General features: G+C 40.4%; 3 protein-coding genes across 3 annotated transcripts; all 3 read right to left on the reverse strand.

Moving 5' to 3' along the window:
* Positions 1–705: 705 nt before the first annotated feature.
* LOC118784993 (homeobox protein Hox-A1a-like) lies at positions 706–1937 on the reverse strand. The gene is made up of 2 exons (XM_036539516.1): positions 1322–1937; positions 706–1070 (listed from the first exon to the last, which is right to left on the reverse strand). Exons 1-2 carry the CDS (start codon positions 1926–1928, stop codon positions 706–708), a joined length of 972 nt encoding a protein of 323 aa, XP_036395409.1. The 5' UTR covers positions 1929–1937.
* Positions 1938–5773: 3836 nt separating this feature from the next.
* On the reverse strand, positions 5774–7620 carry hoxa2b (homeobox A2b). The gene is made up of 2 exons (XM_036538961.1): positions 7028–7620; positions 5774–6504 (listed from the first exon to the last, which is right to left on the reverse strand). Exons 1-2 carry the CDS (start codon positions 7389–7391, stop codon positions 5774–5776), a joined length of 1095 nt encoding a protein of 364 aa, XP_036394854.1. The 5' UTR covers positions 7392–7620.
* A 3711-nt stretch (positions 7621–11331) lies between these two features.
* On the reverse strand, positions 11332–16896 carry LOC118784795 (homeobox protein Hox-A3a-like). Its single transcript, XM_036539215.1, has 3 exons — positions 16580–16896; positions 13717–14284; positions 11332–12236 (listed from the first exon to the last, which is right to left on the reverse strand). The coding sequence occupies exons 2-3, from the start codon at positions 14165–14167 to the stop codon at positions 11452–11454; spliced, it is 1236 nt and encodes a 411-aa protein (XP_036395108.1). The 5' UTR covers positions 14168–14284; positions 16580–16896; the 3' UTR covers positions 11332–11451.
* Between the last annotated feature and the right edge of the window lie 265 nt (positions 16897–17161).

The following is a 17161-nucleotide window of genomic DNA, read 5'->3' on the forward strand; positions in this document are numbered from 1 at the left end:
ACTATCAGAGTTTTGAATGCAATGTATAAACTTCAACATACATTCAACATACTGTTTGTGATGGATAGCAACGTAACAAAATCCAATTTAATCAGAATTGGGAGGTAATATTATTTTACACTTCTTAAATATGACTACGGTCTAAGGATTCGATCAAAACTTCAAGTAGTGTGGCCTCAGCCTTCTATGATGAAGTTAAGGCAACATACTATTAAACAACAATATGCAGTTTGCAAATTATGGCTAAATTTAAACACAGCCTTGAATCATAACTGAAAATTTAAAGTTAACCAGTTGTGCGCATTCATCTACACGCATTATAGATCTATCCAACCAGTGCAATTTGCATATCACACAATTACCCTACAACTACACGGCACAGATTTGTCAGCCACTTCATGTAAAAATATAAAAAATGGTTAGCTGTCTGACTCACGAAGCACACACTCACACTCAGTTGGTCACACAAATGACAACACATCGAATTAATAAAATAGTCAAGTTAATAACCTGATTGTAAACGCCCGGATGGTGCACTTCTTTGGATCTGTATACACGTGACAAGCATGTTGAACAGTCATTGAATTAGCATATAATTTAAAATATAAATATCTGTACATAAAGCCGTTTTGGTGAGTTTGGGCGTTAGTGTTATTGTTGTGTCCTGAATACTCAAGCCCAAGACGTACAGTACCAGTGGATTGTTTAGCTCGACGTGTAGGGGTCAGCCATAGAAGACGCTGTGGATGAGGCGGGTGATGGCGTGGTGGCGGGGGATGGCGATTTTCCTGACGGCTTTTCCGCTTTCTCCTCTCTGTCTGTCGGAGTACACGGAGATTTAGATAGCAATCCTTCCTTCTCGCGCTTCTTTTGCTTCATTCTGCGATTCTGGAACCATATTTTCACTTGCGTTTCGTTCAGCTGCAGCGCCGCGGCGATCTCTACGCGCCTGGCGCGGGTCAGGTACTTGTTGAAGTGGAACTCCTTCTCAAGCTCCGTCAGCTGTTTGGTGCTGAAGTTGGTCCTCACCATATTGGGCTGGCCAGCGAAACCATATTCTCCAACTTTGCCTGAGGGTGAGAGGTGACTTGAGAGAATTGTCTGCGGATGAAATCCTGACCAGGCAACAACACTCATAATAACTGTTAACATATGAAAACCACATTGAGAGATAACAAGAGTATATGTCAAACACAGCACTACGAATAACCCACGACGACTGAATACTGAATACTGTGTGCACTGGGAGACTGAATGAAAACAAAGTTCAAATGTGCAATCTATCCTCCATTGGTCTTGCTGACGAAGGAATAACACTCACCAGTCTTGGGTGGGTTTCGCTTGACTTTCATCCAGTCAAATGTCTGCGTCGGCGGAGAACTTTCAGACAAGGGAGAGCAGCAGGTGTCATGAGTGGCGACATGCAGAGGGGACAGGTGGCTCCCGCATCCAGCGAAGGACAGATTCGGCTGCTCGTGTCCATATGCCGCGTGAGTGTACTGGAGTTGCCCCAGCGTCGCTCCACTGTAACCTTGATGATGCTGCAACATGGATGACGAAATGTTCCCAGAGTAAACTAGGGGGGCACATTGTGGGTAGCTCACATTGGAATCCACGTCCTGGCCCAGTGGATAATGATTGTAACTTGGACAGACATTCTGTGTACCATAGCTGGAGCCACATCCGGTGTGGGTGGTGTATGTAAAGCCTAGTGAGCTGTGGTTTTGGTAGGATCCCGACTGGTGGGTGTGGGAGGGAATGCCACCCGGTGAAAGTCTGCTCGCAATAAAGTGGTCTTCATCGCCGCAATTATTACCTGTGACAGAACACGACTGGAAACCTGAAATCCCATGTTCTGGGCGGAAGGTCTTGGCGGAGCAGGAATCTCCGTCGCCACCAATTACAGAGTAATCTAAGAAGGAGCTCATTGTAGCATTTTCTATGTGCCTCTGACTGACCAGGTCCGCACTGATCAGTGTGTATCAACTTGGCTGACAGTGCCAACCTGCCCGCTTCCTCCATTGAGCCGGCGCAAAGCTGTAAGAATGCAGGTTGGAGGGTCACATGACTCGGGTCAGCCAGTGAGCGCGCACAGTGACTGCGATTGCCTTCCCACGACGATGATAGATCGCCGTTTAAGGGGCATTTAAATACCAAACGCCCCTCGATCAAGGTGACGCACATCAGCCTTAATGTATTGGTTGAGCAAACAATGGGCAAAGCAGAAGACGACGGCCAACGGTCATTTCGCACGAACCTCAGGACGTTCTGGATCAGCAAACACAGTCACCTCCCTGTGGATGTATTAAACGTGTCTTCTCCACCTCCCTGCGAGACTGACCAATCGCTGAATCGTCAAAACACATGAGGTAAGATGGCACAATTTCATAATTCAGAGAGTCGCGCGTGTGGGTATGCGCGCGCATGTGCGCAAGAGTGTGTAATATGATCTCATAGTAATGTACATGTGATTTGAGTATGTGTACCTTAGGTAAGGATTTCTGTCGGCTATTCAGACAGACACGCAAATAGAGTTCATTCAGTATCGTTAAGTGTTCAAAATTGCTGGCATGGAACTGAAGGGCTCGTATAGTCTAATACCATCAAACTATCACTAACGTTCCATAGCACAACCACGTTATTCCGTCTGCATATGTTGACTTCATGTGTAGGTGGATCTTGAGACAGTATAGCAGGCCGGGCGCTATGGGGGTGCTTAGGGGTACATTGCGCCCCCAGTTGGAGCTCAGTGTACCCCCAGTTTTCTCCTTATATCCCGATGTCTACATAGAATTCATGACTTTTTGTGCATCCCCGTGGATTACAATTGCATCCCTCTGTATTTTCCCCTGGCGCCGTGCCTGAGTATAAGCAATAGACAGAATAATTTCATTTCTGATATGGTAGAGATAGGGAGGGAAAGGGAGTGACTGGCCCTATTGTAAGTCCCCGCCCGCCCCCTTCAGCGCAGTGGGGTTTATTTGTGCAGCGATTTTAGGACAGCCCGTCTACTGAGAGACCGGTTTTAATAAGCTAATGAGACATTTCATATTATCTTTGTATCGACACCTATCTTCCACGTGCCCCGGTAAGTGATAATCTAACCAGGGGAAGGACAGCATTTGCAGTGTCAAAGGTTTCCTCGAGTTTTTGTGATTAGCTGTTTTTAGAGTAGGTAATGTTTCAAGAACGGCTCTAAGCGCACGCCATGCTGTTTCCGAATGACCAAGGATCGTTTGGAATTTTAATGTTGTAAGTTCATCAATAACAGGCGAAGCAGCGTTCAGTGACAAACTAATTTAATTGTGCAGTTTTCTTTTTTCTTTACAGGCAAGGATCTCGAAGGAGCACGATATTCCATACCACCCCAGCATACAAAAAGCCCAATATGTCTTTCATAATGTCCATGAATGTTGCTTCTGTAATGTTTTTCAGGCTGCGTTGGTGAAATATTCTCCTCAAAGTGCCATAAATATTTTCATTTGAAATGGCCGTGCCGAAAACTGACAGCGCAGGCCACCGTTAAGTCTTAGAAAAATACCACTGCGGAGGTCAGCACCACTAGTAGTGGATATGGTGAACATGTGGCCTTGTGGTCCATAATAAAATGGCGCTCTCCGGGCGAAAAGACGATTAAGCTTTGGCTCTGTAGCCAAATTTCAACGATCTTCTAGACTGAAATTTCTTTATTACTTCTATTCACGATCCAGGAGTGCGAGCGTAGAGCTAAGACAGTTATACATAGAGGCAAACTGTATTTGATTGCAGGTAATAAGTACAAATACAAGTGTACCGAACAACCGAAGCGCTTATCAAAAGAAGAACAGACCACACGGGCCTTTATCTGAACTCTCAGCTCCGCGAAGATTCCACGTCGCCTACGTCTCTGCTATGTGTATTGTGATGACGCGGCAATAGGACAGAAAGGATGTATTGTTTCAGAGACATTTTGTTACCGCTTCACTTTTTTGGGGGAGTGAGTATTCTGAAATCCCGAGGGTCAAAGAAATCATCGAAAAGTCTCCTATCTGGACTGGCTGCTATAGCCTACTCAGAGCGAGGCGACGGATTGTTGGCGACGGATTGCTGGCAAAATGTCCCTTACACAGACAGAATATTTAATGGGCTATATAACAAGGTTATAATCCGAGCTCACGTAGACTAGTGGCTGTAGTGATACCAAGCAGGCACCTGCAGAAAGTGTAGTCCTAAAATTATTGTGCTGATACTCTCCAATAAATGGATTTTACATCGACTGCATGAATGAATGTGCATTAAATCACCACAGACTGTGTGATATTTCTTCGTGTTTATACATTAATGTCTGAATTGTTTTGTTCAGCTGTGAACTTCTTTTTCATGAAGTTATGTTATGTAGCCTAAATCATGTAAATCCCAGAATATTGTGAATAAGTTAATATGAAACGCGTTTCTTCACTACAGTAAGCCTATTTTATGCATGCAAATTCATGTAAAACACTCATGTTAACAAAATGTTTTATAAGAAAGGAAAACATAGGCAAATTGAGAACATGGACTGATAATGTATGTTTATTTCTTTCACGAGTAGAATTACGCAGCCAGTAGCTTGTACTCGCCCATGCTGTTTGTTTAAAATGCAATAAAGAAGAATTCTACACCCACAAAGTTGATGCTTTTGGCCAGGGAATCCCCTTACCCCTACACAAATATGCAGCGGTTTTATGTGCGTTTGTTTCTCGGCACTTGATCTCTTTGGTGACAGTCTCATTCATAAAATAGTTTGATTTATGAAAGCCATAAGAATTTCATCCCGATGCCCTTACGTAACTCAATCAAGTTATGGAAATGCGTTTTAGCTATTTCTAACGCTGGAGTCCTATGCGCATTGATGTGCAGTTTCAGTTAATATAACATTTAACATTAAGGATTCCGGAAGTCAGCTTCTAAACTAGAAAATTTACTAGCAGCAGACAGCAAATCTGCGTTTGTAAATACACGTATTTCCTTCTTGTAGTGGATAAGTAGATAATCGGCATTTTCCCACCAAATATATAGCACAATAAATAGACACATTTCACTGATACGTGCCATTTATTCATCTGAAATATCGTCAATACCTAAAACTGTATTTCTAATATAAATTAGCAGATGGATGATGTATTTAACATACCTTAAAATGTTTTTAATGCTGTGTATTTAAAATAAGGCACAACATGAACATTGGTCCCGGGATTATCATTTCCATATCTGGCAATATTTTCGGAAATCGAAAAGAATGCAATGTGTATTTTTAAAATTACTCCAGTCTGGACAATAGTTAGCCTGTTGCACTAATCATTCTTGAATAGAATTTCATGTTCAAAAAATCTTAAATTGTCAAATAAAATATTACTCTCCTCTCCACTCGTCACGTATTTAAATAGTTTTTAGACATGTACCAAACAAATGTAATCTTAAACAGAAATAATTCCATTACACCACTGTTAAAAGTTTCTTATAGCAAGTAAAAATTTATTCTAACAAAATATTCGTAACATTGTACCCGAAAGCGATACAAAAATAAAAAGTCAAATATTTATGCCTACTTTTCTATATTCCAATTATTGACTTCAGAAATCTATTTAAGTGTTAATTCCAGTATTTTCAAACTTACCTCCTTCTTGTTTTGATTAATAAACTAATCAATAAGGTAATAAGCAAACCGACCACGTTAAAGGAAAATGACAATCATTTCGTGAAGAAAGAAAGCGGCATTATTTTCTTTTTGAAATGAAAGCATTTTGTTTTAGATTTAATAGTTCAGATGCTGCAGGTCGATTGTTGTAAGAGTGTCCGAGAAAAAATCGAAACTGTCCGTAGATATATCCACAGGGCTATCCAGAGATTCGGACAGACTGGGAGAGACGGCATCTGAGAGATGGAGGCAAGAATCAGTCGAAAAAACGTGAAAGTCCTGTATGGAGGAAACATCCAGGGCCGGAGGACAGCCATTGTCCAGGCCAGATGCACAGTCCGGCCCTATTGTTGACCCGCAGATTGGAACAGTGGGTGAGGGATTCGAAAAATGTTTCAGATTTTTGTCATTGCTGTTTAACGGTGAAGCAGCAAAGCTTTGGGAATCTCCATTGTGCATATTCGGAGATTCTTGGGAAGTTAAAGAGTTCTGCTGAAACGAGTAGCTCTCCCTTTCCAAAAGAGCCCCAGACACATTGTTGAGAGCTTGCTCGTAGGGGGATTTCTCCTCGCCGTGTCCTCCGTCCTCCAAACTCTTGTATTTCCCCTCGCCGTTATGGTTCTCTTTACACTGTGTCTGTCGTTTGTGTTTCATCCTACGGTTCTGAAACCAAACTTTGACTTGCCTCTCAGTCAAATCCAATAAAGCTGCGATCTCGACCCTTCTCGGTCTGCATAGGTACTTGTTGAAATGGAATTCTTTCTCCAGCTCCAATAACTGGGTGTTGGTGTATGCAGTTCTCAACCTCCGAGATGCCCCACCGCCGCTTTCAGGAATCTCGGGCGAGTCTAAAACAGGAGCACACATATATTTTCAGTAAATAATACTAATACTAGCTGTAACAATAATACGAATAACAAAATATATATTTGGTCTAGATTTAAAACCGCCACTGCAAGAAATTGTGCTCTTTTCTGTGGCTGAATTCGTACGTTCCCGATGGTGACAAGATTTGTAGAAATCTAGCCAAGATACTTAATCAATTCATGAACTAAACTCCAAAATAGGGATAAGGCCATGGAAGCGTGGACCAGCCTGGCTTCAGCCTAATGAATGCACCAGCTGCCGAGCCGAGCAACAGCAATCTATCACTCTTGATTACTGTCAAATATCAAAACTCTGGCACCGGACGCAGTGGAAGCCCTGTCTGAAAATCCAATAACTCTTTTACACAGCATAACTTTGCAAAACTTTTCAAAAAACGCGGAACCGCGAAAAATATATATAAAAATAATTTTGAAACAACGTACCGTCATTGCAAAACCTATTTCTCCAGCCCAAAATATCTTTCCACTTTTTTGTCCCTCTTACCTTTCGGAGAAAAGCAAACGGGTCCGGACTCTGTGGTTGTTGCCGTGGAAGTTGGCAGTTGACTTTTCTTCGAGGCTTTTTTCTCTTTCATCCAGGGGTACTCCGGGGGAAGAGACGCGGCTGGCAGCGGACTGCAGCCATTAAGGCTCTGCTTTGGCCGGCTGTGGCGAGGGTGGCTGCCGGGGTTCAGGCTGGGAATGGTCTGCTCAAAAGGAGGAGGAATCAGTGTCGAGTGTGAAAGCGTCGAGTTCTTGATTGATGAACTTTGAAATGTATCACCGACAGGGGGAAAAGATGTCAGGCACTCAGCAAGCGACGGCTGACTATTGATAAAACCAGTCTCTCGCTCAAATTCGTAATTCATCTCCACTCCCTTTCAGTCCTGAAAAGTTAGTTCTTATTTGAAATTTGTGGCCCAGGTGAACAATCATAAAGATCTCTGCCGGTGTTTTTTTTCTAAATCACTGATTACGGCCGTGTGGGGACCGCGCTACTATTAAACTATTGCATTCATGGAGACAAGGTTGAAATTGGACCGAATTGCCTGTCACATGATTACTTCTGCCCAATGACAATTTGGGGTTTAATCAAAAGAAGCCACTGTCTGTGTGATTGATCCAAAAAGTCTGTAAGGAACGCCTCATTCTGCGAGTATGGCTGTTTTTATTTACACAGTTTGGCCCATTTGTCCACTGCTGATCTATAGAACGGACAAGTATTTTTTAATCGGTGTGGCAGACTGTGTCTCCGCCACGCGGGCTCCGGCGTGCTCCGCGTATTGTTTCTGAATGTCAGAAGAACACCCCGCACCTCACAAATCACCCCGGCACCTACTTATGACGCCTGCAGTCATTAACGGAGTAACCCATTAATCTTTAAAGTTCTGACAGAAAAACCCAACAATTCACGTCTTCTCAAGAGGAGGGGAGGCAATCATATGCTTATGTCAGATTAACGTATATTCAGACACACATACGATCCACTTTCCACCACCAGCTCTACTTATTCAATACAGTACCAACGTTTTGCAATGATCAAAATTCAGTGCATTTTACAACAAGACATATTAACGTTACATTATGATGAAGTCAGGCGGTGATGCAAAACGCGAAACATCAGTAACACAAAAATGTTTTAAGGACCAGATTTAGACCGCATTTGATGTTTCTTTACGTTAATGTCGATACGAAGTCAGTTATTGTTCTTTGGAAACAACTGTGCTTATGGAGTCGTTTGAAAATTCCTATTCTTGAAGTCGAACTGTTAAATTTCTCGACTGGCACATGGTCACTTCACTCACATAGTCGCAGAACTTTCAGAGGGCATCTGGCTTTTGTTTGCCCTCAATGGTGAAGTCACAGTGGGCGCAAGATCTTTGCGTCTTGGGTGAAGCCACGGGCAAACAGAAATGACCTCACCACTGATTTTCGTTTAGTTGTTCATAGTGCCACGTTATTGAAAAATTCTTCTCGTGAAATTTACAGTAGCCTACTAAACAGATCACCCACTCTGAATAATTTATAACGGCATTCAGAAGGTACTGTATATCAATAGAATTATCAACCACACTCTTATTAAAAATAAAAAATAAGTGTTACGTGATATTTTTGTCCATGTTTTCGCCCGTTCTCTGAAATGAAGAAAGGGTGGTAGGCCTCGTGCAGTTTACTGCTTATATTCCAAACAAAGAGCCCTGGAAGTCTGCGCGCTATCAATCTTGCTCGCCAAAAGGTCTGACAGCTTCGTGCCCTAAGACCACATTTAAACCTTCTAACTCTCTCTTAGATCATATGAAGCCAGGATGAGACGAACAACACAGTACTTATAGCGGGGAAAGCATCTGCTTCCCGGTTTTTCTTTCATAAGGATTCCATTTTTGAAAATATGCTACATTTCCTGATAGCACTATTGCGTGATCCGCGGGTATCTACCATTAAAATGTATTTTTGTTTTAAAGACGTTAGCGTTTTCCTTTCTAAAAGGTTCATCTTTTTTAAAAAAGAGAAATGTGTAGGATAAAACCAGCTTGGTGAGAAAGAGACGGATTGCTTTGTGTGCGGAAAGAGTGTGGGTGTTGGCATTCTGCTAAAAATCCCATTCAGTCCCACACACTTTTTAGCTTGGACAAACACGGTATCCCTTTTCCTCAGACCTGAAACCAACCGAGGATCTAAAACCAGCAATGTACGGATATCATGTATGGTGATATTACTAAATAATGGCAGAAATAGTTTTTTTTACGATTTTTCATTAAAAGAGACAACATTTTGGATGATTTGTTCTTCCTCATACTAACCATATGTCAGGGAAGATAATGCATTCCAGGAGCACATCTGAGGCAATAATATATGAGGACCTCATTAGAGGAACATTTGTAAGTATGTTTAAACAATTGCCCGGAATTGTTAGAGATTTAATGCAACGGAAAATCTGTCCGTAAGGTCACATAGCCGATCATTTTATTAGTATACATCGTGTAGTAGAGAGCTTATATATTTTGGTGTTAAATATATTTTGGTGTTATGTTATTATTATGCTGTTACTTTTAAATAAAATCAGTATGTGCTTCATATGATTCAACAAGCAATGAAGTGCATTTTGTTTACACAAAATATATAAAGGTTGTTCGTGCAGAATAAATATATCTGAAGAAGAGCGTGTTATAATTAAATGATGTGAATTTGAGAAAGAAACGTTGCGTAGGTATACTTCACATAATGCAGCCACATATGTTCGCTAAAGTAATATAGTCTTATTAACATGAATAAAATTTAATGTAAATGGAAAGAGCAAATGACCACTCCAAGAACGTTTAATGGGGAACAAGTAAAATTAAAATTAAGTTTAAGTTTTGAATAACATCGAGTTGAATATATCGACATTATATTATATTATATTATATTATATTATATTATATTATATTATATCTGAAAAACAAAAGCTGCTACATTTCAAATGAATTGTTGTATTGGACAATATTTCGGCCACACGCCTTTATATTCGCGTGAAAACGAACAATACCTTCATAATTTCTTTGTATATTATATTGTGATTTAATATGTCAGTAATTGCTGTTTACATTTCTTTGTGTATATCTCTGTTATGCTGTACGTTTTCTGTATGCATTTCATTCAGCCTTTTACACACCTTTCATTGTCCATTCCATAAACTCGGTCTTGAAATTATCTGAAAGGCTATATTTTGAAAATAAAACATTGTTTTTTTCTGTTCTTTCTTGCTTTCACAGACACCGGTTCAGATCCCCAGAGTTTATTTTTTTCTGTCCGCAGCGGTAGATGGGAACCGGACTATTAAACATCTGCTCCGCCACTGAAAGACAGGCATCGCGGGACAGACAGTTCAGACCAAACGGACCCCACTTTATGACAATTAATAATAGATCACATAACAGGCTTCTAAAAAGTACCAAAATAAGATAAGATTATTCAAAAATGAAAATATATGCTGTTTAATATTGCATTTTTACCTATTGCTACTGCACTACCGCGGTCTATGTATAACGATAGTATAATAATGTATAATTTATCTAGCTACAGATATGGATATGAGCCCACTTCTAATCTAATTATTATTACTAAATAATATAAGAAGTGAGGTTTTTTTTCTTTCTATTATTGTTATGGAATTATGAATAATATAATGTATTGTACTTCTATGCAGGTCTAATTGTTGGGGTAGATGGATACTGTCTATGTATAACAAAGAAATAACTTCGCTGTGTGATGAAAATTATGTTAATATATTTGTAATTATAATTATTTTATTTATTTAAAATGGAGCATCATGGAGACAGTAAAACAGGATTTGTGATATTTTTAAAAGGTTTTTATAAAGAAGTAAACATTTCCAAACGGGATCTTATTGCATGGTTCTTGTTTTGCATCACGAAATAAAAAAACACCTTGAAACACTGACTTCAGCAACAGTGTCGTATACTGCAAATGACTCAGGTATCAGGACACCGAGAAGTTCTAAATGAAGTCTGCCTCCTGGAAATCATCAGCGGTTACGTATAATGCTTTAAATATCAATAATATAATATTTTTTCAGAACATAAATAATGGTGTACACCTAACAAATACAAACGGTTTAAAGGAAGAGGTAGACCTCAATCAGTCTGCAATAAGTCCACCCGAAAGTGCAAAAAAAAAAAAATTTTTTTCAACTAGGATAAATAATAGGGAAAAAATCACATTTAATAATTTTACAAAACACAGTTCATATACCCTGATTCACCTTTTAAAATGTGTTTAAGTATGAAATACTCATACCAGAGGCCAGGAGAGACCCCAGATATAACAATTGCTCGTACATCACAAAGTCACCTACAAAATTAAGTGAGAACATTGAAGAGGCAGGAGAATGGACGGAATGAGGGCATTTCACCACGGCTGACAGAAAAGTTACAGATGCGTCAGCCTGGGTGCTTCCTGAATTCTTTCCGGAGAGTAATGTGGAGTAAGTTCTGCATATGTGGGTTGCGGGTCGCACGGTCCATGGTGTTGGAAACTGCTCATTACGCTCGAGCCATTGTAGTCCATGTTCGATGACGACGAATGAGCAGTATGAGTCAGGCCAAAAATCGAAGGCCTGGAGTTAGCTGCCGAATCTACATAGCCTCCCGTGACATACAATGGTCTGCTTTGCATATGCATCCCATAGTTCCCGTTGACTTGAAGGGGGTGCGCGTCTTGCTCGGGAGTGACCGAGCCAGTCACCGCACATCCCTTCTGAGGAGGCGCACAGTCGTGCGGGGAGCGGCTCATAGGCACCGGATATGACGTTGACAGACTATATTCATTTTGCTGAAGTCGACTGGAAGGCGCAGGCCTGGGCGAATGCGGCTCATAATGTAAACAGTTGACGAGCGAATGCATAGAATCGAGGTATCCTCCCGCCGAACACTGGGCCACGGGGCTTCGCGGAGACTGACCTCCAGAGGTCGACACCGCTCCTCGCCCGTTTTTATCCTTTTTGTACTTCATCCTGCGGTTCTGAAACCAGATTTTTATTTGTCTCTCCGTAAGGTTTAGCAAATTGGCCATTTCAACCCTCCGAGGCCGGCAAAGGTAACGGTTGAAGTGAAACTCCTTCTCCAGCTCCACAAGCTGCGCGCTCGTGTAAGCTGTTCGAGCTCTCTTTGAGGCGGCGGATTCTGGTGGACTCCCGTCTCCCACACCACTCTCTCCTGCATGCAAGGAGACACATGAGATCAATAACTAATTCACGAAAGCGACATCCTGAATAACCCGTTTAAACACAGTGAATATAGTAAATATAGCATGACATGATAGCGAGCATAGTACAATGAAAAACCACGCCCATTTATTTACCGAAGCTTCTGATTTAATTCCCTTGTTAAATTGAGACCAGAAAATATGTATATCAAAATGTTTTTTATCTGCACTCTTACACTTTGTTAAAGGTTATTAATGAATTCGTTTTTTTCGCCAGCAACACTAAACATGCGTTGGCTTTACCTGTGCACGTGCAGCATACTCGCGGGTTGTTTTGGCTAAACAATTTCACCAATAGGTGGGTGTAAAGTGGCGTTTTGTTTGTTTTCTTCGGCCACAGCAGAATGAAATAATATCTTATTGATTGCTAATTGACCCCATAGGGCTTTTCAGTCCTTTGAACGCCATGAGTCACCATTATAAGTCTTGAAATTGCAAAAGCGTAATTTCTACAGCTAATACAGGTTACAGACTGAACCCGTACAGGCATGGCTTGACAGAAATAACACTACTCAGAAGTACTGAATAATTATCAGAGAACTTCGCCCTGGACCATTTTGTCACGGTTTAAATGATGATATATAATCCTTGCTGGAACACAGCTTTCCCCTGATTGCCAGAATTATCACATTGTAAGATGCTGTTGGCATGGGTCTTTTAATGAGTAAATCAATGCTGTATTCTTTGATATTTACTTTCAGCATGGCCCTTTTCCAAAGACGTGTGCTCCTGTTAATATTTACATTTCTGCAGACATGTCATGAATAATTTTAATGGGACATGAAGGAAAATATTTAGCAAACAGGAATGAAATAGGTGGAAACTGGAAGGTATTACAAGAACTGCTGGGAAGTATAAATGATATTAAGGGAGTGGTTACTGACCTGCATCTTGTAAACATACTAAAGTTTTTTTCTCTTTAGGCTACTAATTGGTTATGTGTTAACCACTGTATTACCAATATAAAACATCAGCAAACTATTCCCTAACAAGTTCACCCAAGCATACCGGATTGATGCAAATTTTGTTTGTTTTTTACCCCATTAGTCCAAGAAACATCCATTGATTAATTAGGAAAAAAAATCAGATCATAAGCTACAAGAATATAATATAATGTTTGAAATGTGTTACATGTTTAAAGTATAATGTGTGTCACTAATCTCTGTAAGAAATACATTGTTATATCTGCCACTGTTAGAAAATTGTGGTAATCAATATTTGAATATTCATTAAACCTTCTACTAGAAAGCCATAGATGAATCATTGCCAACTGACTAAATAAATAATGTAATATAATATAATGGTTTGATAGACTCTATGTCACATCTAAAAGCCAAAGCAAAGTATAGTCCTGATTTACAGCTCATGAAACTGCATACCACATAAATTGTGAATAAAGTGGCAAGTAGACATGTTTTAACATGAGTTTACCTGAACTGGAACTATCGTTTTTCTGTCTGGAGTTCTGACGCGTCTCCTTCATCCATGGGAAGATCTGTTTGCTGGAGGCATCAGTTGGCAGGCTGTGTGGGGTGTTTTTTGTGCTGGATTGATTCGGCGCTTGGGTAGGTGAAAGAGCGACAGGGGACTGTGGCGGTGGTACCGCCACCAGGGTCAGTGGTTGGAGACAGTTGGGGATGTCCAGGGAGCGGCTGGCCTGGGGAGCACTATTTTGCAGGCAACCCTGAGGGGTTTCCCGGGCCTCTGTGAGGGGGGCCGAGGTGCTGGACGACTGAAGAGCGCAGGCGGCCCGAAGATGATTGTTTTGCAGTTGAGAGGGAGGGTAACGCTGTTGATTGGCATGATCACTGAAGCTGTTTGCTCCATGATACGGATAGCCACTGTATATTGCCGAGCTGTCGTGAAAGGTCGCCTTTTGCATTTCGCTGTTTCCCAGTATTTATTTCTGAAACTGACAGGGTACTGACACCCCTTGTAATGTAACATTGGCAGCCTTGGTCACGTGACGTCTCTCCACCAATGGACTCCGCAGACAGATCTAGGGTAACAAGAAGCATGGTGAGATCAAGGAAAGATCTCCATCCATCTTTATTTTAAATAGCCCGCTGACATGAAAGACTATGAAGAGAAATATGAACAGCATTTTATGGTGTACAGGATTTACCTTAAGGCTGATAACTCAGAAACACAAATACCACTTCTGATACTGAGGTACTGCCATGTATGATCACAACAAAGACGATAACAGCAACAATAGTGCAATTAGTTACACCAAGCCCCTTCTCTTGGTACTTATAAACAAGGTTATTTTATCTGAATACACTCAATGTGTCTCTAATGTTATTAACATATTGATTCATATTGATACTTATATTTAGCAGTAGCATTGACAGCAGTACCAGCAGCAATAGTAGTAGTATCATTGAAAGCAAGAGCAATAATAGTATATGTACGGTGATGGTGACTTGTTTAGATTTTATGTTGGACTACGTGTTCCACACACTGGACACCTTGCTCATGGGAATGAGATGCTGAGTGAAGCTTGCACAGTTCAGAATCAGATTTATTAAGAAGTTGCAACATCTTTTGAATACGTTGCACACCTGTAGAAAAAAACTACACTGCTATTTATACGCTAACTACGCTTCCCCCTCCCACCCCCAACACACACACACACACACACACACACACACACAAAACCAGATATGTTAAACTAAGATGGATTGACCACTCAAGGAACCTGAAAAACCAGGCTCCCATCTCCATGACCACGTCTTGAACTTTTCTCTCAGCCCCATTATAATGGATCCTGTCTGAGGCCACTGTGAGGGTTTGATGTATTGGGGTCAGTCGGCCGGGATGGGAGCTGGAGTCAATGGTCCTGGAAACCTGCTGTCCTTGTGGTGAGCGGGGCTCGTGAATCTGAGCTATTTACTGAGCAAATGGCACAGTCTGGTTCATCCACCTCAAAATGAGTAGCTGCAACTGACAATATTTCCCACCTTTATCAGAAGAGAGGTAGTTTGCAGGTATTTGACAGCACTTTCACCATAAAGTATTGACCATTGGTAACTTGTGGCTTTACAAAGTAAATTCAGTCAATATACATTGTAAATTTATGATTACATAAGCGAAATGTTCTTACTGTTACTCTACTTAGACTGGTAATATTTTCACGCTATATATAATATTTTCCTTCAGCGGGAAATATTAAATGTTTTCAGGGACATTTTAAGACAGTAAAATGGAAAATCACCACAGTATAGTAAACATGAAAATGCCCGTGAAGGACTATTCTCCTAGAGGTTCAGCTGAGCATAAACTTTATGCGGATAAGATGAATAAAGTATTAACCAACTAACTGAACTATTACAGCAATTACTCCTACTATTATTTGAAATACCAGAAGTAGCAGTATGTAATATAGTAATATAGTAATAAGAGTAAATACTTATAATAGTGACTTGTATAATAATAATAATAATAATAAATAATAATAAAAATAGTAGTAGTAGTAGTATGCATAGCATTGTTTCTTACCACTAAGCAATATTAGAAAATAATCTGGGCACTCTCATTGTAAATAGTTAATGTGCTAATGGTTTGCATTGTAAATAATTAATGATTTTCATGACTGTTAGACACTTGTAGAAGGCATTGCAGTCCCATTTTTACAAACAAAGCTATCTGAAATCTTAAACACTGCTTTGTTTTAAGTTTGACAGTTGTAAACAAAGTCAGATGCAACATATAAATTAATATAAAGATTAAGAGACTAAAATGGAATGACATCACAGTTTATTTCACATTGACACGAAGAAAGAAGACCATTTAAACTACATTATATGAGTTTCCTCATTCATTTTCACAGCTTTGCTACAGCTTTATAATTTTTGGTTAAATACAAATGAACGTTAAATTGCATCAATACATACACCAGTATTAAAATATTAGCAATTATAGTACTGCGAAATAAGATAACAAGCCAAATGATTTAACAGCTATTTAATAAACTATTCTGACGTTGCGCTAGTGTGTATAAATGCTAACCCTGTTGAGCTAGGTTTTACACCAAGACTGTGCAATGGAAAATTTTATCAAAGCATTCTAAAAACTCATAGTGTATTCTGATTATTTTGGAGCAAAATTAAGATGTATGCCTATTGTAGAAGAGTTTCCATGAAGCTGAAAGAAAACATTTACAGAATAGAAGCCTTGCAAGGGAGGAAGTTAGAGTATGTGAACTCTTCTTGAACCGACATTTTAGCCACGCGGTCATAAATCACTGGGACTCCGCCGTATTCTACGGATGGCCAATTTCTGGCCTGCTTACCTTAGCCTGCGAACCGAAATACAGTGCACAACACCATCTTTTGTCATTCAGGGTCGAAATCGATTTTTAAAAATCCAGTGACATCCAGCAAAACTTCCGCAAATGGTAACAACTGGCTGCGTGCGTATGGCTGTAACCAGTAAAGAACACATTAAGAAAAAAATCCTTCGATGTGGAAAGCAGAAGATTATGGATTTTATTCCTGCGCCGAAATCATAGGTATAAGCGATGTCGGCTCAACGAGCCCGTATCATACCTATCATAGTTTCAAGACAAGACAAAGTCTCATACCAATTCACCAATTGCATTCAGCAGGGTCTGTTTTCAAAACGCAGGTCGTCGCAGAAGTACTGTGCAGAAAACAGTGAACTCCCCCTAAACACGGCGTCACCAAAGACATGGAAAATCATGCAAATTAAGCCGTAGCCTGTTTTAAACGCAAGTGCCCTTACTGTGCAACGTCCCACCATTACATGGCAACAATACCACTATATGAGCACCACTAAAGCATCCATTCGATAAAACAACCGCCTGAAATCAATCACGGAGAATTACATCTCTTTACTTTAAATATGACCCGAA

Source organism: Megalops cyprinoides, chromosome 10, assembly GCF_013368585.1.
Source record: "Megalops cyprinoides isolate fMegCyp1 chromosome 10, fMegCyp1.pri, whole genome shotgun sequence".
Taxonomy (NCBI): domain Eukaryota; kingdom Metazoa; phylum Chordata; class Actinopteri; order Elopiformes; family Megalopidae; genus Megalops; species Megalops cyprinoides.

Excerpts from the sequence above, each read along its gene's own strand:
- LOC118784795 (XM_036539215.1), bottom strand. The coding sequence starts at position 14,167 with ATGCAAAAGGCGACCTTTCACGACAGCTCGGCAATATACAGTGGCTAT. Across the intron at positions 12,237-13,716 it reads AAACGATAGTTCCAGTTCAG|GAGAGAGTGGTGTGGGAGAC; the intron begins GTAAACTCATGT and ends CCTTGCATGCAG.
- LOC118784993 (XM_036539516.1), bottom strand. The coding sequence starts at position 1,928 with ATGAGCTCCTTCTTAGATTACTCTGTAATTGGTGGCGACGGAGATTCC. Across the intron at positions 1,071-1,321 it reads GCGAAACCCACCCAAGACTG|GCAAAGTTGGAGAATATGGT; the intron begins GTGAGTGTTATT and ends TCTCACCCTCAG.
- hoxa2b (XM_036538961.1), bottom strand. The coding sequence starts at position 7,391 with ATGAATTACGAATTTGAGCGAGAGACTGGTTTTATCAATAGTCAGCCG. Across the intron at positions 6,505-7,027 it reads CGTTTGCTTTTCTCCGAAAG|ACTCGCCCGAGATTCCTGAA; the intron begins GTAAGAGGGACA and ends CTCCTGTTTTAG.